A 24,779-nucleotide genomic window follows, 5' to 3' on the forward strand; every position below is an offset into this window, starting at 1 on the left:
ATGTCTCCTTATCTTGGTTATGCTACTTATTTACAGTATTATGGTCTTGACTACTTGTATGTATTAATGTATCTCGTTGGATATGTCCTGTGTAGATCTATTGGCTTTGTGTTGATTGTTATATGCGCCATGCCCCCAGTTGCTACTTGGTTTTTTTCCCTATTCATTATTTCACTTGTCTGCACATGTTATTTGAATATGTTACCTTTGTATCCAATATTCCCTTTATTCCCTTTTGTAATTTTGATCTCTATGACTCGTTTATAGTTAGAGCAACTCCAATGGTTGAAAAAAGGGACTAGCTTGCAAATATTAAAACTCTTAAACTAATAGATATACCATTGTTGCACATCTTGCCGATTAGCTTTGGCAAACAAATTAGCTTTGTAGAGGTAATTAGCTTGGTAGATATTTATTAGATAAAAAATATTTTAAATTTAAAAATAAATTAATTTATAACTAGCTTAACCATTGGAGAACCAAATAGCTAGAATTGTTGTAGCTTAAAAAGATGATTTGGCATAACAAGCTTATATGAATTAGCCAACCATTGTAGTTTCTCTTAGTGAGTATTGTGGGACTCTATTGATACCATCCTATTGTGTATTACTTGTTATAAATGTCAATTACTTGTTACTAAAACTTTCAATTTTTATTTATGCTCATTTTCTTTATCTTCCATGCTATGTTTTGTTATGCCCCTCCTCCATTTTGCTGCACTTTTCTGTGCTCCCTAGTACTTCTCTGAATTGAACCTTTCTCATATGAGTTTTATGACTATGCCTTTCTTCTAAATTTTCACCTTATGGCTTGTGTAGGGAATATTTCAAACACTCAACTTTGAGCCCCACTATGATCATGCATTCAAGCATGGTGGCGTCCAAAGTGAAGGAATTATGTCTTCGATAAGTGGAATTACTAGATATATTAAGGATCACTATGATGGAGATAATAAGTTTATTCTTTTGGGTCGTCATTGTCTGTTGCTAGATATGATAAATGATCTTTGGGCTAGTCAAATAGTTCAAAGCCCAATAGAATGGATCCTATGAGGTCACACATTAAGGGTATTGGGTTAAACAAGTAAAAGACCCATTAATGGGCCTCATGAGATTATGACAAACCATATGGAGTGTTGGGCTAGAGTAGTTTGATTAGGACAAGGTATTTGGGTTTGAAATGGACACTTATTTGGATATATGATCTATTAATAAGATCCATGACTAAAGTTGAATCAATTCACAATTAACAGTCAGTGAATTGTGAAACAAAGCAACCAAGTCCCAAATCCTAATATCTCTTTCACTCTTACGGCCCTCCTCTCTCCCCCCTCGTCCGTACGGCCGGCCACCCTAGGTGGCGTGTGTGGTGTTCGTTTGTGGTGGTTTGTGGTTAGTTCGTGTTTCTCTCTTCTCTGTAGAAGGTTAATTTAAAGGTTCGATCACAACTAACTAGCATTAGTGGAGGTTTAATTTATGCCCGTGGACCAAGTAGAGGAATCACGTTTGGGGTTCTTTGTCTCCCGTTTTTTCTTGCTCGATTGCTAGTGGAATCACGCTTTAAAGGTATTATTAATTTTTCTTTATGTGCTATGTATTGATCTTGGTGTTTAGATTCTTATGAATATGATTCATGCAATTCTGCTTATCGTATCTAAAATCCTACAGTGGTATCAGTTAGCCCATGCATGTACATATATTGAATTATTAATTCTTTGATTGTCCACAATTTTAATTCAATTTGGAGGGGAATAATTTAATTATGGGTCAATTATTATTTAAATGTGATTTAACATATGGAATTATTAAAAGTTGTTTAATTTGCTCAAGATTAGCCATAAAAAGATCTGAATTTTACCCTAATAGGTCGAAATTTTCGACCCCTAAACCCTAGTTCGAAAAATTCAGAACCCTAAACCCCTAAATTGTGATTTTTGTGTTTTGGTTTTGATCTAATTCGATTGCTATAAGATTCATGAATTTAATCTATTTGATTTCATGTTAAATTATGAATTGAGTTGGATGAGTTTAGATTATCGGCATATGATAGTGCACTAATTTACAAGGAGAAAACCAAGAAGTGGCACGACATACCAAGAGAGTTCACATCGGGTGACAAGGTTCTACTTATTAATTATAGACTAAAACTCTTCCTAGGAAAACTATAGTCTGGGTGGTCGGGTCCCTTTAGTGTCACTAAGGTGAATAAATTTGGCTCGGTTGAGCTAGTGAATGAAAAGGGTAAAGAATTCAAAGTCAATGGTCAACGATTAAAGGTGTAACATAAAGGAGCTACCGTTGGAGTGGTGGAGGAAATCCACCTAACTCACTTTCATCCTAAATCTAAGTTAGAATGGTCTTGTGGGACCTTTATAATAAACTAGGGTTTACGAGAGGCTACCCGTATTTCTTGTTTTCTAGACTAGTTTTTATTTTATTTTATTTCTTTTTAGAAGGGTGAGGAGAGTGAAAACTTTACATATTTGAAGAGAGTTGTGTAGGTTTTGAGCTACCAAGTAGGGAGAAATAAAGTGAAAACGGTGAAGAAAGGAGTTTTTTTTCGAACTGGGTAGAGGCCCAATCGAGTGGGGCTCGCCCAATCGGGCGCGCAAGTATCGATCAAAAAATAGCTTTTTCTCGCCCGATCGGGCACCACAAGTAAAGTAAAATTAGAGCTGCAAATTTGCCTGATTGGGCGGAGCTCGCCCGACCGGACGCGCAAGCATGCTAAGAAATTGAGGTAAAATTCACCCGATCGGGTGAAAAAATGGAGAAATCAAGTGAACGAAAAAGAAATCCCGGGTGAGTGTTCGAATGAAAATAATGGGCAATTTCGCGCCTTGACCCTTCACACGATCGAGCGCACAAGAGAAATTCGAGAAATGAAGAGGTTTGCCTGATCGGGTGGATAAGCGCCTGATCGGGAGCGCCTTTTTAATGCCTGGGCTATACCCCCTTTTCTCCCCTTTTTCTTTCACTTTCTCCTTTCTTTCATCTCTTTCATCTTCATTTTCTCTCTCTAACCTCCATTCTTAAACTTTCAACCTCAACTTTTGTAGGGAATATTTCAAGCATCCCACACTTGAACCCTACTAAGATCATACACTTAAGCATGGTGGCGTCCAAAAGGAAGGAAGCTAGATCAAAAGAGTCGCCAACAAGTTGTAAGAACTTGTAAACCATTCGCTGAATGAAGGTTACACCCCTTCACAATCCATGAGATCTATAACTTCATAGTGGTCCAGAACCATGACTTGATATTCGGAGATAAAGGTACAAATCCAACCTAAAAGAGATTGAACCTGCCCTAAATAGGCTTCTGCTTTATTCTTCTCATATTCATGTGCGCTTTTCGACTTAGATACAATCATTATAGTAATCCTAAACCTGTTTAATCTATGTATGTTGAATACTAATGCACAAACAAACCTATTATTGGCGATCACTTGAATTAAAATCATATTAGCCTAAAATAAAATTATTAATTATCTTATTAAGCATAATTTCAAGTACAAATTCCCTTTAAACCCGTAAGAGAGGACGTGATCAAACAATAACAATAATATCAAGCAACATAAAAATATTGTTACAACAAATAATCATCATCAAAAACTCAATCCCATGAAAGCATAATAATATTAGCAAAATCCTAGGCATCATACCAACATGATTAATAACAAATCCTACCATGTCACTAAACATTAAAGATCAAATCTTTATCCCTAACATGATACCAACATGATTTTAGGGAACATTTCAAGCATCCCACGCATGAGCCCAATGTAATCATACACTTAAGTATTGTGGCGTCCAAAGGGAAGGAAGCTAGAGTAAAAGAGTCACTAACAAGTTTTAGAAACTTGTATACCGTTAACAAGGTGAAGGTTACACCCATTCACGATCAATGAGATAGCTAACTCCATAGTGGTCCTGAACCAGGACTGGATATTTGGGGATGAAGATACAAATCCAACCTAAAAGAGATTAAACCTGCCCTAAATAGGCTCCTACTTTATTATTCTCATATTCATGTGCACTTTCTGACTAATATACAATCAATATATTAATCCTAAACCTGTTTAATCTATGTTGGTTGAATATTAATGCACAAATAAATCTATTATTGGTGATCACTTGAATTAAAATATATTAGCTTTAATAAAATTATTAATTATCTTATTAAGCGTGATTTCAAGTACAAATTCTCTTTAAACCTGCAAGAGAAGGTGTGATCAAGCAATAACAATAATATCAAGCAACATATCATTATTGATACAACAAATAATCATCATAATCTCAATCTCAAAGCATAATAATAGCAAGATCATAGTGTAGGAGTCGTTCGAAGTGCGCCTACGTTAAAGCATGTGTGAATATGCTTGGCACTCATAGGAAGTGGGAATTGACATTACGATTAGGGACAACGATTAGGGAAAAAGCAAAGTAGGGAGCCGCCAACAAGTTTTTAAGGAACTTGTAAACCGTTCACGAATCATTAAAGGCAACCGCGATTAAGGGAAAACGATAGGCAACAACGATTGACCCGTGAAGGTTACACCCTATTCATAATCCATGAGATTACTAACTCCATATGGTTCGGAACCACGAAAGGAGGATCGGGGATGATGGTACGAAGCGAGTCATGGAGTCACATTCGCCCGTATTGGCCTTTACTCGATTCTTATAGTGAAAAGTGATTCCTGCGATCTCAAAGGCATACAAACAAAGATTCAATTTGCTCCAAACTATTATTATGCTAAATTGGTTTAATATTAATGCAAAATATTATTCTAAAATATTGTGATCACTTGATTAAACAATAAGATTAAAAAGGATCCTAAACCGGTTGTCCAAATTATCTTATTAGACGTGATTTTCAATTACATATTCCCTTTAAACATGAAATATGGTGATAAAAAAAATAAGCATTAATATTGGAAACAATTTAACAAATCCAACAATATAACATCGTTAGAAAAATAATAGAAATAAAAGGAACATAATTCTTACTTTGATTTTGTTTGCTTGCAACTATAAAATAATAAACGAGTTAGTAACTTCAAGGAAATAATAATAATAAAATAATTAAATTAACTTAAATTAAATTAAATAGAATTGATTTGGGGCCAAACCCTCAAACAGTTCTACCTTTCACGCCTTGGTTAAGGATAGAACCATGAAGAAAGTATGGGCTCCTTGGAGTGCTTGAAGAGGGAATTTTGAAAGAAGAAGGGTAAGCTAGTGTTTAGGCTAGAGCAGAGAAGAGAGAAAAACATAATTAATTGATGCCTCGTACGTTCATCAGAAATGAGGGGGTATTTATAGAAAAAATGTGTAGAGGGAACACACGGAACCCTAAAAGATAAAAACCCTAAAAAATAGCACCGCGACATGGTGCTAGGCACCGTCAGACGGGGGAAAATCCCGTGACACGGGACATATTTGACCTACGGGAAGTGAAAGCGCGTGAAGGGTTTACGCGGAAAAGACACGAGAAAATTCTGCGACACGGCACACGTACCGTGACACGGTATAGTGCAAAATCGGGTCAAAATGATTTTTAGATTTTAAGATATAACCGTTTTAGTGGAAGGGTGTTGGTTTTGGGCCGAGTTTAGTGTTTGGCTCATATCTTCTTTGTTATAAATTGACAGGGTAGAGTCGTATCCCCTAATAAAAAGTATTACCTAAGTCCTCTAACTAATACAGATAGGGAAGTAGGGTCGAATCCACAGAGAAACGAGTCTTTTTATTCCTAATTAATTAATATAATCTAGATTATAAAGTAACCACAATATAATGATCGAAGGAAACTAAACTACTAAGATTAAGAATAAGGAGAAAACAATATATAAAAGGATCTAGGGCATAGGTTCACCAATAAATAATATTCCAGGGTAAAACATAATAATCAATCATCAATGCATGCATTAATCAGATCATAATGGGCTTTCGCTACGTATTACAATCACATAGTTAATTTATCGGTATTAAATCTCATCTTTTGAATCTCGACTCAACCATTTATAAATTAACCTGCCTATTGAAACTAGACCTAAACATCAATTCTCATATGTCGAATCTCGAATCAATATTGTTAAACTTAAGCATAAAAGATCTGCGCAAATCTAGTCACAGAGCATTAAATCAATCAATAGGAAATTAATCTAGCATTGATAATCAACAACAATAAATTACCCCTTCATATTATTTATGGATCCCCACAAACCCTAGAAATAAAACTACTCACACATAATTAAATCTAAACTAATCAAAGCAATAAAACAAGACATGATCAAAGGAATAAAATAAACAACTAAGATTAAGAGAAGAGAAATCGTTACCAAAGAAATCTGGAATTAAGAATAAAGTTAAGAACAAAGTATATGAGAGAGAAACTAATCTAAAAGCTAAGTAGAGAGAGAGAATCTAAGAAATAATTTAGAAAGAGTAAAAAGAAGGTCCTAAAATCGCTTAACGGAAAAGTATTTATATTAAGCAAGAATCCTAAACTAAAATAAACTTAAACGACGAATAATTAACATCTAATAATAACACGCACCCGATCGGGCAAAGGGTCGCCTGATCGGGCGCGCCGTTTTCCTCTCAAGTATGAATCTCGCGCTCGACCGGGCGCAAGTTCGGGCACCAGCCTTTGCTTCCCTCGCCCGGCCGGGCGCGCCTCCAGGCGCCAGCCTCTTTGGTCGGGCGGCTCTCTTGGGCAACTATTTGGACTACGATTGGGCTCCAATTCTTCGGGCCAATCTGGGTTTCCTCTTCGAGTCTTGAATACTCGGTCCAAATGCCCCGGTATCACATATACCGAGCCCTTAATCACCGGTTCGATGGCTCTAACCGGCCCTGGGCTATAGAAACTGATCGTGCTTCTCCAATGCTTGTAGTTGCTTCATAATATATCGGGAAAATGCTCCAAAAGTGCAAAAATCTGCAAAAGTCAACCAAATCTACGAAAACACTAGAAAACACCAATTAGTAATAAAAGTGGCTCTAAAGAGCTAAAAACACTACTAATTATGACCAAGGGACGGGGGTAAAGTACTATATATATTAGACTCATCAAACTCCCCCAAGCCAAACCTTTGCTTGTCCCTAAGAAAAGCAATGAATAAATAAATCAATACTTCACCCCAAAAACAATTTAAATCAATAAATATAATTCAAGTTAAATCCGACAAATATGTATCAAAGTCAACCAATGTAATCCATCTAACTTCCAATCTTCCCTAACAATTGTCAAATAGAGCAAACCACAAGAGCATATAGAATTCAAGACTAGTGCTCACACACTCAATTCTCATTTATGTGGCGAGTAAAAGATATACTCGATCGCTCTCCAACCAACCTCTCTAATTGTGAACAATGCCCTCCCAACTCACACTCTCGTGTGTATAAAAAGATGTACGCTCAACCTACTAGTCGACTTGTAATATGTCAAATCATAACTTGCATTGATAAACAACACTTTCACATTCATACAACTCTATGCACAAAGGTCGGAAGGTCTTTAAAGCTTGTAATGTAAGGTTAGGGTAAAGGGTAGGAATCATTTGGGAACAAGTGAGAAAAGCTATGCTTAAGGGAGAAAATCCTAGCAAAACCCATGATCAAAATAAATAATGATCAACATCTCCTACATAACCAACTCTAACAAAAATCTACCAAATACAACTCCAAATAATATAAACAATCCCAACTCTTACAATTTCACTCATAAGATATAATAATAAAGAACTGGGGTGAAAAAACAAAATTTATTTTCCAAATTTGAGTTTTTCATTGAAGCTCATTTTTTTTCTTCCTTTTGATCAACCTCCAACTAGAACATTTGAACATTGAACAATTTTTTCTATTGAAGTTCACTTATTTTTTTCACTTCTTTATTCTTGAACTTCTCTTTTTTTTTCATAACATCATACTTTATTTTTTTCAAGAAGATATAACTTTCAAATTCATAAAAAAAAACATGATCAAAAACAAAATAACTTCTCAACACCCAAATTGTGCAAATAATAAGCACACTACAAACTCCCTCACCTCACTCACTAATAGCTCCCCCAAGCCAAGCTTGGGACTAGTAACCAATGGGGCAAAGTAGACTTATAATATGGCTAATAAACAACAAAAAGGTCAAGGCAACAATATGGGTAGTAAGAAGGGAACAAATGTATCTACAATCATCTGGAGGCCACCTAAAAGAATGAACGCCTTCGTCCTCCACAATGTGCATACTAATGAGTCATACAAACATTACTTATAGTTGCAAGCCAATACTCAAATTCATTGACATACCAGGAATTATCCCATATTCCTAACCAAATCAACTAGTTAAGCACTATATTCACAAGTAGTTGGGCAAAATTGACTCATGTTAAGGTTTCAAGGCAATCAAATATCAAATCATGATCAACAAATCCACAATGCTTATCATCATATACCAAGAATCAAAACAAATTTTCTCAAGTATGGGGCACAGGGAAACATAATTTATAATTCATTGGAACGTATTTTTGGATTTTTTTTATTTTTCAATTTTTTTTTGTATTTTTCATATAAAAGAAAGCAATAAAACTAACCTAGAAAACAATAAATCTAAACTAAAAAAAAACACACCAAAACAAAAGAAAAGAGAAAAAGAAAGATACCAAATCCAAAATCTCCCCCAAGCCGGAATCAGACAATGTCCTCATTGGCTCGGGAACTAGCCCAACATAGCTAGTCCTGATCATCCTCATCCATCCTCTAATAGCCTCCTCTATGGCTAGAACCGGCTCTTCCATTGCTCGTACCACCACCTCCGTAACCCGAACCACATGCAAAATAGTTAGGGTCTACATTCCCCCCAAGCCCACCAAAAGGAGCATCGGTCCCATAACCGTGGACCGAAGAGTAGTCCACATAGGTACCAAAGACACTTGGGTTAGAATATCCTCCTTGAGGATATTGAAACCAATCGGGAACAAGTGAGTCGGGGGGAGTAGCCCCCCATCATGCGTAGTCATCATACATGGGGTATAAATCCCTCCCATGGTTTCTCTCCACATGCCCCACCCTCCTTACATTGGCACGGGATGTTGTATCCAAGTGCCCTTGGCATGTTGGAGGTTTAGATTAGCATCCCCCGTGAGGGATTGATAGACAACGACAATGTTGTCTTTGGATGGTTCAATAGGCCTATCCGATTTTAACTCAAATAATTTACCAAATTCTTTCAGAGTCAATCTCACATCATTATTAAGCAAACGGAATTAAACATGAGTAATTAAAGCATTATATTTATCACATTAAAACTAGAAATAAATTCTAAGGTTAAATAGTCATAAGTATCATAATGCAATTGAAATAAACCACTCATTCCAATACCCTTAAACAATTTTTCTACCGGTTTATCGATTCCTAATCTAGAAAGCGTAGAATGATGAACAAAACGTGTAGGAATTACCTGCCTCGAGATGAGGTTGAGCATCCTTTGCCGTTGTTCTTGTAAGGTTATCACCACCTCGCTCCATCCCGGAATTTGCAGCTCCGAGTCAACCAATGGTGGTTGTTGTTGCCTTGAGCTTTCACCCCTTGCGGTTCTAGATCTTTTGGATGCCATTTTTGTGAGAAATGGTGGAATTTGAAGCTTTCTCTCTCTTAGGGTTTTTGGAAAAAATTTGAGAGAAAGTGGTAGAAATTTAGTTTAGATCGAAAGGAAAGATGAGGGGATTAAGAATATGTAAAAATTTGAGTTTGGATGAAGAATTAGAGAAGATCTTGAGAAGAAATATGGTTTGAAGGTATGAAAATGGGGAGAGAGAAAGTGATGAAGAAGATGATGAAATAAGGAGAAAGTGAGAAAAGAAGAGGAAGAAAAGAAATAAAAGGCCGGCCAAAAAGTGGCGCGCCCGATCGGGCAAGCTTCGTTTGTTCTGGAAGTTGAGTTGCGCGCCCAATCGGGCAAGCTCCGCCCGATTGGGCGCGAATGCGAAGGGAATTTTCTCCCTTTTCTCGCCCGATCAGGCGAGATTCGCCCGACATATCTTTTCTCCTTACTTGATTTCTCAAAAATTTCGCCCGATCGGGCAAGGTTCGCCCGATCGGGCGAAAATAGCTCGATTTTCAACCTCACTTGCTCGTCCGATCGGGCAAGCTTTGCCCGATCGGGCGAAAATAAAGCTGGAATTTTCTTTACTTGCGCGCCCAATCGGGTCTGTGCCCAAATCGGATCTCTTCTTTATTTTCAACTTCTTCTTCTTAAGTCTCCGTACTTGTCACATCTATACCAGTACAAAAACCCTTTCAAAAGGTAAAATTGCACTCTCATCTCCTCTCTAAATAAATAAAATAAATAAAAAAATAAAAATAAAGTAAAATAAAAGAAAAACTAGTCTAGAAAGCAAGAAATACGGGTTGCCTCCCGCAAAGCGCTGATTTATCTAGGTCCCGCACGACCTTCTTACCAATTACAAGAACTAGGACCCTTGACCTAACGCTTGGTCGGGTGGTTTCTCACTTGGTCGAGCGTTGTTTAGGCTACGACTTGGCTTCCTAACATACCTTGTGGGACGCCAATTCGCTTTATCTAGTGGATCCTCCTTGACTTGGACTGAGGGTTCTTCGATGCTACGCACTAAAGATCCTTCTTCGATCGAGGGTTGCTTCAAATTGTCATTGCATTTAGCACTTGCAACTCGATCTGGTGGAACACTCACCGTAAGCTCAATTTCCACAACTTGCTTGATTGATTCCACCTTTTTGTCCTCAAAACCAAGACCGACAGTGTAGAGGGCCCTTTCTATTGCATCAACTTCCTTCTGCCATTTGTCTATCTCATCTGAGAGGGATGCAACACAAGATACCGCTTCTAAGGGATCTTTTTCAAGAGATTGGGGCTTGTTAGAATAATTTTGAACCACATTAACACTAAAGCACTTCTCCTCTGTCATGGGCCTTTTAGGGGTGTTATTTAGATTAAAAATAATTTTATCGTCCCCTACTGATAGTGTTAATTTGCCACTTCTCACATCTATAATTGCTCCTGCAGTGTTAAGGAATGGTCTACCCAAAATGATTGAAGTTTGCATATCCTCAGCCATATCAATAACAACAAAATCAACAGGTATGTAAAATTTACCTACTCTAACAGGAACATCCTCTAAAACACCTAAGGGGTATTTGAAAGAACGGTCGGCCATTTGTAGAGTAATATTAGTAAATTTTAATTTACCCATATTCAACTTGGAACACACAGATAATGGCCTAACACTAACGCTAGCACCCAAATCACACAATGCATTATCAATCATTAGATTGCCAATATGACAAGGGATAGAAAAACTACCCGGATCTTTTAATTTAGGTGGAGATTTATTTTGAAGTACGACACTACACTCTGCAGTGAAAGCTACTGTCTCTACCTCACTAATATACCTTTTTCTTGTCAATATTTCTTTCATAAATTTTGCATATGCAGGAATCTGTGTGATTAATTCAGTGAAGGGAACTGTTACCTTTAGATCTTTTACCATCTCTAGAAACTTACTAAACTGCTTGTCCAAGTTTGTCTTCAAGTGACGATTGGGGAATGGAAGTTTGATAACCGGCTTGGGAGCATTATTGCTTTTATCTGGAGTGGCAACCTTTTCTGGAGTCGTACCCTACAATGTAGAATTAGATATATTAGTACTATGCTTTAGCCCTGCAGGGCTATTAGCTACATTATCTGGTTTACCGGAATTAAGATTAGCATTATTTATTAAAACAGGTTCATCAACTCTGGGCATAGGGGGCCCTTCATAGTTTGAACCACTCCTTAGAGTAATTGCATAGGCTTGATCCGTAGGCCTGGTTGGCTGTGCTGGCAGAGCTCCCTGTTGGCGGGCTTGTAGAGTAGCGGAAAGTTGCGCAATTTGATTGTCTACAATTTTATTGTGTGCTAGAATTGAATCAATTTGTGCATCTCTACTCTCCATGTGCTTCTACATATTAACCAGCATCGCTCTAATTTCTGCCAAAGCAGGGTCGGAAGATGAGGAGGGTTGTTGTGGTTGGTTCTTCTAGCCAGCATTGGGATGGTAATATTTCTGCTGTTGTTGTTGTGGCGCCTGTGGTTCTTGTGGTGGTGGATTTTGAACATTAGTACTCCGTCAGGAAAGGTACGGGTGGTTCCGGTACCCAAAATTGTAGGTGTTGGAGTATGGTTTATTCTGCCTATAAGCTTGAAAGGCATTAACTTGCTCCATGGAACTCCTGCAATCTTGTTCCCAATGGCCTAAAATTCCACAATTTTCACATAAAGCCTCATTAACATTATTATTAATTGCAGAAACATTAGCTACATTAGCAGTGCTAAGATTATCTAATTTTTGGCAGATAGAGGTGAATTGAGATTGCAAAAAGGATATAGAGTCAACACTATGCTTCCCCTTGTTAGCAAAGCCTCTAGGATTCCCATATTGGGAATTATGTATCGCCATATCTTCAATAACCTGACATGCATTATCAACATTAAGATTTATAAATCTCCCACTAGCCGCAGAATCTAAAATTATTCTAGATGAATTTCCAATGCCATTGTAAAAGGCTTGGATTAACTGCCATTGTGCCAAATTATGGTGGGGGCATTCACTTTGTAGGTCTTTGAACCTCTCCCAAGCCTCATATAAGGTTTCATCGGCTTCTTGAGCAAATTTCTGAATTGCACTCCGTAGTACGGCTGTTCTCTATGCAGGATAATACTTGTTATAAAAATTCAAAACAATAGTTTCCCAGTCAGTTATACCAAGTGCAGTTCTTTTTAAACCATGAAACCACAATTTAGCATTTCCAGTTAAAGAGAAAGGAAAGAGAATCTCACTGATTTGGTCTTGTGTGACCCCAGCTCGCCTGATGGTATTACAGTACTGACAATAATCTGCAATATGAAGATTTGGATCTTCACCCTTAGATCAACTAAATTGCTTCCTTTCTATCATCGTTATAAATTGGGGTTTAATTTCAAATTATACCCCATCAAGAGCCGGAGTGGGAGTGAGGTGTGGAAAATCTGTAAGCTTTGGTTGTGAGTAATCAATAAGCATCTTTGGAGCCGTCATCTCTGATTCTAGATCTGATGATACCTCTGAATCGCTAGAACCAGTTAGAGGATCTCGGTGAATATTATTATCACCGGATTCCCAAGAATTTGCTTGTAAAGATTCTTCTGTCTATGGAAGGATCGTTCGATCTCAGGATCGAATGGGATGTAACCTGATCTGGAACACCTGGGCATAAACAAAAAAAAAAAAAACTAAAAGCAAATATGAGACTTGCCTCAAAGAACTAACGTTCTCTGAGGCAAAAAAGAAATAACCTAGACTACAAAAATAATTAGAAATAAAAATAAAACCGTTTCCCCGGCAACGACGCCAAATTTTGACAGGGTAAAGTCGTATCCCCTAATCAAAAGTATTACCTAAGTCCTCTAACTAATGCAGATAGGGAAGTAGGGTTGAATTTATAGAGAAACGAGTCTTTTTATTCCTAATTAATTAATATAATCTAGATTATAAAGTAACCACAATATAATGATCGAAGGAAACTAAACTACTAAGATTAAGAATAAGGAGAAAACAATATATAAAAGGATCTAGGGCATAGGTTCACCAATAAATAATATTCCAGGGTAAAACATAATAATTAATCATCAATGCATACATTAATCAGATCATAAAGGGATTTCGCTACGTATTACAATCACACAATTAATTTACCGGTATTAAATCTCATCTTTCGAATCTTGACTCAACCATTTATAAAATAACCTGCCTATTGAAACTAGACCTAAACATCAATTCTTGTCTGTCGAATCTCGAATCAATATTGTTAAACTCATGCATAAAAGATCTGCGCAAATCTAGTCACAGAGCATTAAATCAATCAATAGGAAATTAATCTAGCATTGATAATCAACAACAATAAATTACCCCTTCATATTATTTATGGATCCCCACAAACCCTAGAAATAAAAATACTCACACATAATTAAATCTAAACTAATCAAAGCAATAAAACAAGACATGATCAAAGGAATAAAATAAACAACTAAGATTAAGAGAAGAGAAATCGTTACCAAAGAAATCTGGAATTAAGAATAAAGTTAAGAACAAAGTATATGAGAGAGAAACTAATCTAAAAGCTAAGTAGAGAGAGAAAATCTAAGAAATAATTAAGAAAGAGTAAAAAGAAGGTCCTAAACTCGCTTAACGGAAAAGTATTTATATTAAGCAAGAATCCTAAACTAAAACAAACTTAAACGTCGAATAATAAACATCTAATAATAACACGCACCCGATCAGGCAAAGGGCCGCCCGATCGGGCGCGCCTTTTTCCTCTCAAGTATGAATCTCGCGCTCGACCGGGCGCGAGTTCGGGCACCAACCTTTGCTTCCCTCGCCCGGCCGGGCGCGCCTCCGGGCGCCAGCCTCTTTGGCCGGGCGGCTCTCTTGGGCCACTATTTGGACTATGATTGGGCTCCATTTCTTCGGGCCAATCTGGGTTTCCTCTTCGAGTATTGAATACTCGGTCCAAATGCCCCGGTATCACATATACCTAGCCCTTAATCACCGGTTCGATGGCTCTAACCGGCCCTGGGCTATAGAAACTGATCGTGCTTCTCCAATGCTTGTAGTTGCTCCATAATACATTGGGAAAATGCTCCAAAAGTGCAAATCTCTGCAAAAGTCAACCAAATCTACAAAAACACTAGAAAACACCAATTAGTAATAAAAGTGGCTCTAAAGAGCCAAAAACACTACTACTTATGACCAAGGGACGAGGGTAAAATACTATATATAATAGACTCATCATAGCTCGGAATTGGGATTATGATATATGGTTGGAAAACTTATTTCAACGAATATCAAACCAAATAATAATTGGATCGAAATTATATAGCCATAAAATCAGTTCAGCTCGGTTTTGTGATGTGGATACGAAAAGTGGAAAATAGGTTATGGTTTAGGGAAATGAGCTACAAATTGGATTGGTTCGTGAAATATATTGGATAGAACATGGATTTAAGCACACCAAAGATTAAATACTCAACCCGATCAATAATGGAGGGGAAAGGTGTTCATCATCGAGTTTGGTTTTGGGGAGACATTTTTAGGTGTCTACAGAAGCCCCCACTTTGACTGAGTTTGTAGAAACATCAATTTTGAAAACGATAGTCAAAGTAGTCGATAGGGACGGAGAATGACTTAAAACGTTCTGCGATCCTAAATCACTCTGTATACGCCGATACCTGTAGAAAAGTGTTAGTTCCATAGATAAAATAGTAAAGGGATAGATTGCGTATCTGACACCAGTGTATCGGTGACAAATGAGTTTGGTAGCTTTCTATGCTTGAAGGAATCCATCGGATGAAGTTTGTTGAAATGCTTTCCATGCCTAAGGAAAGCCGACTGATGAGTTTGGTAGCTTTCTAAGCCTGAAGAAACCTACCGGATGATACTTTCCATGCTTGAGGAAAGTGGACATATGAATTTGGTGTTTTTCTATGCTTGAAGAAACCCACCGATAATACTTTCCATGCTTGAGGAAAGTCAACAAAGGAATTTGGCGGTTTTCTATGCTTGAAGAAACCCACCGATAATACTTTCCATGCTTGAGGAAAGTCGACAGATGATTTTGGCAGCTTTCTATGCTTGAAGAAAATCACCGGATAATACTTTCCATGTTTGAGGAAAGTCGACAGATGGTGAGATTGCAAGTCTCTGTGTATCGAGAACCTTGCATTGTGAAATGATGGCTTATTGTATTTTTGCTATTGTTATACGAAGTAAAAAATTTTGTATTTTGATATTGTGTCCGTTTGTTGTATTTTTGCTACATTTTGGTTTATATTTTTCTTTGTTTTTGAAATTTTATTATACCTCATAATTCTTGAAATGTGCCAAGATTGGTCCTATCTAATAGAACAATTAACATTTTGATTAGTGTAAAATAGTTGATTTGGGTTCCAGCTCAATGTGCTGTTTTTTAAGGACAATGTTGGCATCTTAAGGAATATTTTAATGACAGCCTTGCAGTGTTTTGTAACCAACAAACTAACTTAAATAATTTAAACTTGAAGGGTATTAGAGTAATTTTGGATTTATTTGAACATGATTTGAGTACATTAATGATTTGGTAATTATATGAGTCTTGTTATAGCAATAAAGGAGTAATGATTTCTAAGGCAAGGTGATCTAAGTATGTGGTATTTTTGGAATGTTGATGAATTGTATGGTGAAATACTGAAATTATTGCCTTTTTTCACCATGACTTGGTTTGAATTTCGGTACCATTTCTTCCTAGCTAGAGTAGAGGAGGTAGTGGGATTATTATGCTATGTTATGGACGGAGGAAGGCCGATAAGACCTTATGTTAACTAGTTAACTCGAGAAGCATAATCGTCATTGTAGTGTGTCTAGTGAGGCTCCTTGTGTTGATATGGTAGTTTGGTGGAGTTAGATGCAAGCAGTCTCATCCTTTTAAACTCTCAAGCAGCTATTTGTGTTAAGACTTTTGATTTGAAATGCATTGATGCTCTGTTTGGTAGGTGGTAATGAGTGATGCAATGTAATGGTAATGAACTAGTAACTAAGTTGGAATGGAAGTCTCATGTCAATGTACTTGGTATGATGGTAATGCAACTTTAACCTAAGTATTTGTCTTACCAATCATTGGAGCCTCGAATTTTTTATTGAGTGACTTGTGAAAAAAAGCACATACCTAGCCAGAATGCATTCTAATTGTATTTTCTCGAGATTTTCCTTGCAATATAGCTCATCATCAGTCTCGCTATTTACTACTATCTTCTAAACATGCCGTGATAGTTTGCAACTTCACAGATATAAAATGTGTACTTATTTTTTTTTTTTTTTTTTTTTTTATTTTTTTTATAAAATGTGTACTTAAGAAAAAAGTCACTTGATTACATTATTATTGTCCTCTATTACAAGAAACTATAATATTGGCTATGAGAATTCCCTCAGCTCCACTGGCAGTCGATAAGTATAAGGAGCTTTTCATACCTTGAAAAAGTATGGATAATTTTCATTTTTCCTAGAACTGGAAAGATGTGAATTATGAAAATTTAACAGTCCTAACTTGTTAATTATTATTGTCATCACCAGCCAGAACTTCTTCATGATCATTATGTTGCCTTTTGTGGTTAGTACATATTTTTAATTGTCTCTAATATAGATGTAAAACAGAATTTAATGCCCTAACCGATTTAATCAAAACCAACCTAGTTTGAAACCATGAGTTCTGAATGTACGTCAGGTAAATCAATATTTTGGATTCTATACGAGGCTGATGGGAGACTTAAAATTAACAAGCATTCAGGCAGAAGCACAAAGCTTTGCTAGCTTGTAAAAGCCTTCCTATAAATAACACAGCATTCAAATCATGCTAATTTACCGCCTTATCCCTATCTTGTTAAGAATATGATGCAATGTTATCAATTTATTTGGAATTTACTGCTTCTACTAAATTCCCTTAAACTAATTATATTCAATTACAAATCAGGACCCTCCTAATAATTAGTTTTGGGAATTTGGTATTAAGTGAGCTTAAATAGTACAGTAGTGTACGTCTTCACTTGCAATCAGTAGGAATGTAGGATACATTTATGACTTATAACTTGCTAGCTTTGACCAGCGTCTACAACTATTTGGCTATAGGGCTTTAAAGGATTTGAAATTCTCATTTTAATATACTTAAGGCTTTGATTATATTACCTTTAGCATGCTATTGATACAATGATCTGTTTTGTAACTGAACTTGATTGGCATGACATAACTGTCATTGCCCTTTTGTCCAGCATTGTTTTTACAGGTTATTCACAATTTTTCTTGATGTTATTATTATGTCTTACTCTGTTTTACTACACTTCATTTCCTTCGTAGATTTTTTATTGCTTGATCAAGTTCCTTTGCTAGCCTCTATGGACAAGACTTAAGTTTCTTACCTTTCAACTCAATGATTTCACTTAATTTTTGGTAAATTGTTCACTTGAAAGTAGTAGCAAACTCTTTTGTAATTTTGTCTATATCAACTTCAGTATCAGAGATATCCCCATATACAAGATTAATTTTTTCATCTAAGATGATTTTAGTTGAGTTTGAGACAGATCAATATATACCTTTCAAGATAGAGTTCTTTGTTTCATTCTGTTTTGTAGATAAAAACAGATATAGCATTTCTTTGTTCTGTAGATGTGTTATGTCTTTTCATCAGTAGCTTTTTCCCATGAGATAAATATTTCATCTTTATCCCATTGATGATTTCTTACTTTTCATTTATACAATGATCTTTAATATCAATTCCATTGTTGGATAGATTCCATTTTGTACTTTCACTACCTTTGTCCGTGCATTGGCAACTGTCCTTGGAAACTTTTGATTCAATTTGTTGGTTTATATGTTTGCTTTGAGGTCTTAGTAGAATATAGAGAATGATATTTCACATTGCTTTACTTTTGCTGTTTCAAATTGAAAGAAGGCCACTAATAAGTTTAAGAAATAGAAGAAATGTTCTCTTACATTGATAATTGGAGGAGATAATTCTCATTTAAAGCTCTAATGATAGGATCTAGGGTGCAACCTTGATTAACTTCTGATTTGGTTGATGTTTAATTTACTTCAAACTTTGACTATGATCAATTTGTTATTGGGTCTTATACAAATTTATAACTATGGTCAATATAGAATAAAGTAAAAGTGAACAGACAAAAATAAGGGACTTAAATGAAAAGCAAGTAAAACATACAAAGTGGAGGTAGTATGATAATTTTTTTTCTTCTTCTTAATTCTCCATTATTCCAACTCTTTGTCATCTGCACAAGTGCATGTTTATCTTTGCATTTGGACATGTCTAATCCTTGTTGTAACTTCTCCTTTATCTTATCTCTCCAATTCTACTATGGATCTCTTCTTCCAGTTTTCATCTCTTTCTGCCTGTTCTCGTATACCAAACTTCGACAAACACATCTTTTTCCTACAATCATCTTTCAAGCATAGTCTTGATTGAAAGCCCAACATATTGACCCATATAATAAAGCTGGATGTTTTACTGACTAATAAATAATTTGCTTCACCTTAGGGGCACATTGCATTCCTAGATTCTCCTCTATTCCTCTCCATTTGTGCTATTCAGACTTGATCCTGTGCAAAACCTTTTGTTAATATATTTGCTTTTTGGATAAAAGACCTGTTGTACATAAATCTCTGATTAATAGGTTTACTGATATATCCATTTTTCTCCTGCTTCTAAATTTTTTTGGGCTGAAATAGAATTTTCCAATTCAAGCTTTCCAATGTGAATAGGACTTATATGATTACTGGAGACGATGATATTAACTACAGTCATTAAATTCATTGAATTTTGCTTTCAAACTAGTGAATATGAATTGATACATTGTAATCCCTACTAAATAAGTGGTCACAACTACGACAAAGACTTTTCAATGTAGATGGGTTTCAGTAGTCTTTTTATCTTAGAACTGTAGAACAAAGTAATTGTTATTCAAGGAGACAAAGAGGGAGTTCTAACAGACTTGGAAGATCCTGATTATGTTTGAATCATAAACCTATTTAACTATGCTCAAGTAGTTTATCAGGGTGATTATTTGAGAAGGCATTTGATGAATGAATTTAATCTGTCATCAACTCAGGAGTCAGGACATGGTATCTTGAATGTGGTACAATGAGAGAGAGTGAGAGTTTATTACCATCCTAAAAAAAACTTGGCATCTGTGTCATCTATCAGTATACAGCTTGAAACACGCAATTGGTGTTAGTCTATTGTGATTTTTTTGGTGACATGTGAATATTGTAATTTGTATTTCACTGAACAATTGTACTCACTCTTGTGCAAAATTCTACGCTACGCAGATGCCTTTATAGGTGTTAATGTAGGAATGGATCTCTCTGATGTGCCTACTCCAACTCAGGTGGTCGCCCTTCTCAAAGCACAAAATATCCGACACATTAGGCTTTTTGATTCAGATCGGTCTATGCTCCATGCACTTGCTAACACAGGAATACAAGTTACTGTCTCTGTTCCTAATGAACAGCTTCTTGGAATTGGTCAATCAAATGCTACTGCAGCCAACTGGGTAACTCGGAATATTGTGTCTCATGTACCTGCCACCAACATCACAGCCATAGCTGTAGGTTCTGAAGTTCTTACTGCCCTTCCAAATGCTGGTCCAATACTAGTCAGTGCCATGAAATACATTCATTCAGCCCTGGTTGCTTCAAATCTTGATTCCAGGATCAAAGTGTCAACTCCACATGCATCATCGATTATACTCGACTCTTTCCCACCTTCCCAAGCTTTCTTTAACCGTACATGGGACCCAGTCATGATTCCCTTATTGAAATTTTTGCAGTCTACGGGTTCTTACCTCATGCTTAATGTGTATCCTTACTATGATTACATGCAGGCTAATGGTACGATCCCCTTGGATTATGCCCTTTTCCGTCCTCTTCCCCCAAATAAAGAAGCTGTAGATACCAACACTCTCTTGCACTACACCAATGTTTTTGATGCCCTTGTTGATGCTTCTTACTTTGCCATGTCCTATCTAAACTTCACCAATGTCCCTGTTATTGTGACTGAATCAGGTTGGCCTACAAAGGGTGACTCATCTGAGCCTGATGCCACCATTGAAAATGCTAATACATATAATAGTAATCTCATTAGGCGAGTTCTGAACAACACTGGGACACCCAAACATCCTGGAGTAGCAGTAAGTACATACATCTATGAATTGTACAATGAGGACTTAAGACCTGGATCAATCTCAGAGAAAAACTGGGGGCTTTTTGATTCCAACGGTGTACCTGTCTATACTCTGCATCTAACAGGTTCAGGGACAATATTGGCCAATGACACTACGAACCAAACTTACTGTATTGAAAAGGAAAATGCTGACCCTAAGATGCTTCAGGCAGCTTTGGATTGGGCTTGTGGGCCTGGAAAAGTAAACTGTTCAATTTTTTTGCAGGGAGAACCTTGTTATGAGCCTGATAATGTTGTTGCCCATGCAAATTATGCTTTTGACACTTATTACCATAAGATGGCAATGGCACCTGGTACCTGTTATTTCAATGGAGTGGCTACTGTCACCACTTCTGACCCAAGTAAGTATCACAAGGTTTTTAGTAAACTTTACAATATATTCTCTGCACCATCCTGAGAATTGCTGAGCTCTTTTGATATTTGGACTAAGTAGTTGAGTCATTTATGGAGCTGCTGTAGTGCTTCTATATGTTTCCCTTTTACAACTTCAATATATAAGAGGAAGAGAATTGTCTGAACTCTTGCTCCCTAAAAAAAAAAACACCCTTTGCTAGTGCTTATTCTCAGACAGTTTTCCAATAATGCTGAAGCATTGGTTACTCACACTTCTGGTTGCTATATCTTTATGCTTATCATGGTCGGAGCTACTAGCTAAATTGCCATTGTTTACTTGCTTAATAATTGTGGCTCTATATATTATCTGTGGAATAACTATTATATTCGTTTCTGCAGGTCATGGCTCATGTATATTTCCTGGCAGGTATGCATATTGATTTTTACCTTCTGATCATTTCACACACTTGATATCATGTTGCTGACTTCTAATTAGTTCTTTTTGGTTGGGTTAATCTAGCTAAGGGCCTATTGATATTGTATGAACTCACAAGTTATCTGCCTAGTATTAAGATATCTTGTTTTACCTTTTGCAGTGGTGGAAGGAATGTAACCCTTTCAAATAGCACAGCTCTCGCTCCTTCTGAAAGCTCAACAAGCTATGGTACTCCATGTCACTTGTTTCACGATTCTGCTTGGATTCATGTGGTATTGAGCAGTCTTCTTTTGTATGCATATTCTTTGTGACATAGAAGTTGGAATTCTGCACGCATAAGCAGCTTTAGCTTCAACATATTTGCCAAGATGTTCGGATTGGTTCCATTTAGAAAGGTGCCACAGACCCAATTTTGTATGTAGAGGAAGGGTCAAAGATGGCAGTAGGGGTTTTTTCATTTGAGATAAATTGTTCAAGGTGTATGATCATTCTATCAAAGAATAGAAAAGGAAAAAAAAAAAAAACAGAAGAGATGGATGATCCAATTGGATTTAATGTATCATTTTTTTTTGAAGAAAAGCATTTAATGTAACATACTTCCTATTTATTAAAGGTTTTTATTTTTTTGGTTTAACCACCAACACTGGATATTCATCATGAAATTGCCTCACACTTTTTATTTATTAAAGTGTTTTGGTGCTTTATTATGTATTTACTGGTGCACGGTCTTTATTAATAATTAATCAAGGTTCATTATTTGTGTGAGATTTGTTTTGGGTGTTTTTGTCCCTTGGGAGAGTTACGTCACGAAGCCTGATCCGGATGAGCTGTACCTGCAAAATAACGGAGACACCGGTTGGGTGGTGCTCCGCCTCCGACGCACAAGTTAGTCACTTGTAGGGCGAGAAAAAGGTGCGGAAATTTAGGTGGGTATTTGCTCGGATTCCAAGCTCAGGTACCTCTTTGATGTGAGAGAATTTAGGTGTAATAAATGATTCGGTCTGTCCCCAAAGTGGGGAAATATCTCCCTATTTATAGGGTCCTAGGAGAGCGTGCCCCTATCTAGGTCACTTGACCTAACTTTCAGTGGGCTACGCCGTAAAACGGCGCTTCTAGGGATTTGGGTCCTTGAAAGCCGCCATTTCAGAGGCGTATCTGAGGGCGCCATGTGTCAAGAGGATGTTAAGCCACGTGGGCCATTCTGAGCTCGACACGTGGCTTCCTCTCATGGGTCCATGTGTCTAGGATATTTTTCCCTAAACATTTGCCCCTCCCAGGTCGCACGTGTACATCACGTGGGGCCTGTGACACTGGTCCACCTTACATAGGTGAACAGTAACGGGTAAAATTTTTGAATTTCAAATCAAAGATTTCCCCCCGTTTTCACTTTCTATAAATAGAAAGTTACCTCCCCCTTTTTCTCACCTTACGTTCACATTTGACTTTTTAGAGAGAGAAAAAGAGGGATCCTAGAGAGAAGTTCTCAGCTTCCGGCTGCGTCACAGCAAGTTCAAGCTTCCGAGTGTTAGCAGTCCAACACCCGGTTTACCGGCTGTAGCGGTTTTCAGATTTTTCAGAGAAAAAGCGAGGTAACCGCCTGTACCATTTTAGCTTTCCTCCCTTTCAATTTGTATACTATTTTTTCTCCGCCTGTATACCTAGCTTTTTAGAGAATATAAATGAGTTCCCAATCCACTCACTCGGCACTGCCTAGGATACTCAGCCGATCCTCCGGAACGGTTGAGTCTAGAACAGGGGGTGCCTCTTCTGGACTGTCGAAACCAATATGCTCATCTCCGAATTCCTCCCTCTCTGTGTCTGTGCAGGACACAATGGCCAGAACGAAACAAACGGCCAGGCGGTCTAAGAGCCGGCGCACTATGAGAGTGCTAGCCGATGAGGTTTTCCCAGACGGGGAACAAAGGGATTGGGAGGAGAGCGGATCTGACGAAGAGGCTACCTCTACTTCCGGGAGCTCCGGGGTACGAGAGGTAGACGGCGAGGGAGCCGCCTCCTCTAATGAAGCCGGCGATGCTGAGGCCGGCCAAGGGTCAAGGGCCGAATCTTCCGGCTCCGACCAAGACAATTTTGCGGCTGACTGTCAGCAGCCGCCTAAGGTCGCCAACAATCCCAACCCAAAAAGGACCCGGATGCTGCCGGGTAACATCGCCCTCCTTAATAGCGGATTCAGGGCCTTCAAGGAAAAGCACCCCTTTGGAAGGGGTTGAGAGATTATCGTTCCCCAGGCTGACGCTGTTATGGCCTGGGGCGATGATATCGATCATGCAGATGACTACTTCATCTGCTACGAGGCGGTTATCGAAGCCGGCCTCCGGTTCCTCCTCCACCCCGGGATTAGGAAAATCCTTAAGGGGTACGATCTAGGGGTTTGGCAGCTCGCCCCCAACTCGTGGGTGAATATTCTTAGTTACATTGCCGCCTACGAGCTTCAAAATATAAACCCCAGTTTTTCCGCCTTCGCTCATATGCACTACTTGAGCAAGGCTCCAGGCGGCCATGGGGCATGGTATACTCTGACTACCTTGCCCCAATACTTGATGACTTTGGACAAAGTGTCCAAATGGTCCGGGTGGAAGGACAAGTTTTATTTGGTTTCTTCCGCCACCTTAAGACACAATCGGACACTGCGCCGGTACAACACCGAGCCGGCCCTTCTTGGACGTAAATGCCCTCTCCCGGCGCTATCTACTAAGGCCCGGGAGCAAATAATGGAGCCGGGATTTTTTGAAACAACAACCGAGCCCATGGGGGATGGGACTCACATCATAGTACCCAAAAACTGGATTCCCCATCAGGACTTTTTCAAGGACGAGTGCTTCTTGTCCGCCTACGGGCTGAGTACCATGTTTCCCAGGGGTAGAATACTTCTCATCCGGAATGATTGTTATTTTACTTTAATTGCAAACTTGCCATAATTTCTTCTAACCATAAATTCTTGTTTTTGCAGACGAAGCCTTGAGAATGGTAGACCAGGCGAAGACACCGGCTAAGTCTGCGGCGCTGCTGCGCAAAGAGGCGGCACTTGCCAAGAAGGCAGCCGTCGAGGCAAAAGATTCCAAGAAAGGCGGGGTAAAACCACCTGACTTTATGTGTTTGCATATTTCCCTTTGCCGGTTGGGTATACTTACCCTTTGTTTATTTCTCAAGAGTCCAAC

General features: G+C 37.8%; 1 protein-coding gene across 1 annotated transcript; it reads left to right on the forward strand.

The window, feature by feature from the left end:
• Positions 1 to 22,127, forward strand: LOC110712726 (glucan endo-1,3-beta-glucosidase 3-like). Its single transcript, XM_021891180.1, has 5 exons — positions 1 to 60; positions 1,421 to 1,565; positions 19,922 to 21,175; positions 21,567 to 21,594; positions 21,764 to 22,127. The coding sequence occupies exons 1-5, from the start codon at positions 1 to 3 to the stop codon at positions 21,912 to 21,914; spliced, it is 1,638 nt and encodes a 545-aa protein (XP_021746872.1). The 3' UTR covers positions 21,915 to 22,127.
• Positions 22,128 to 24,779: the final 2,652 nt, after the last annotated feature.

This window comes from Chenopodium quinoa, unplaced genomic scaffold (assembly GCF_001683475.1).
Source record: "Chenopodium quinoa cultivar QQ74 unplaced genomic scaffold, ASM168347v1, whole genome shotgun sequence".
Classification (NCBI taxonomy): domain Eukaryota; kingdom Viridiplantae; phylum Streptophyta; class Magnoliopsida; order Caryophyllales; family Amaranthaceae; genus Chenopodium; species Chenopodium quinoa.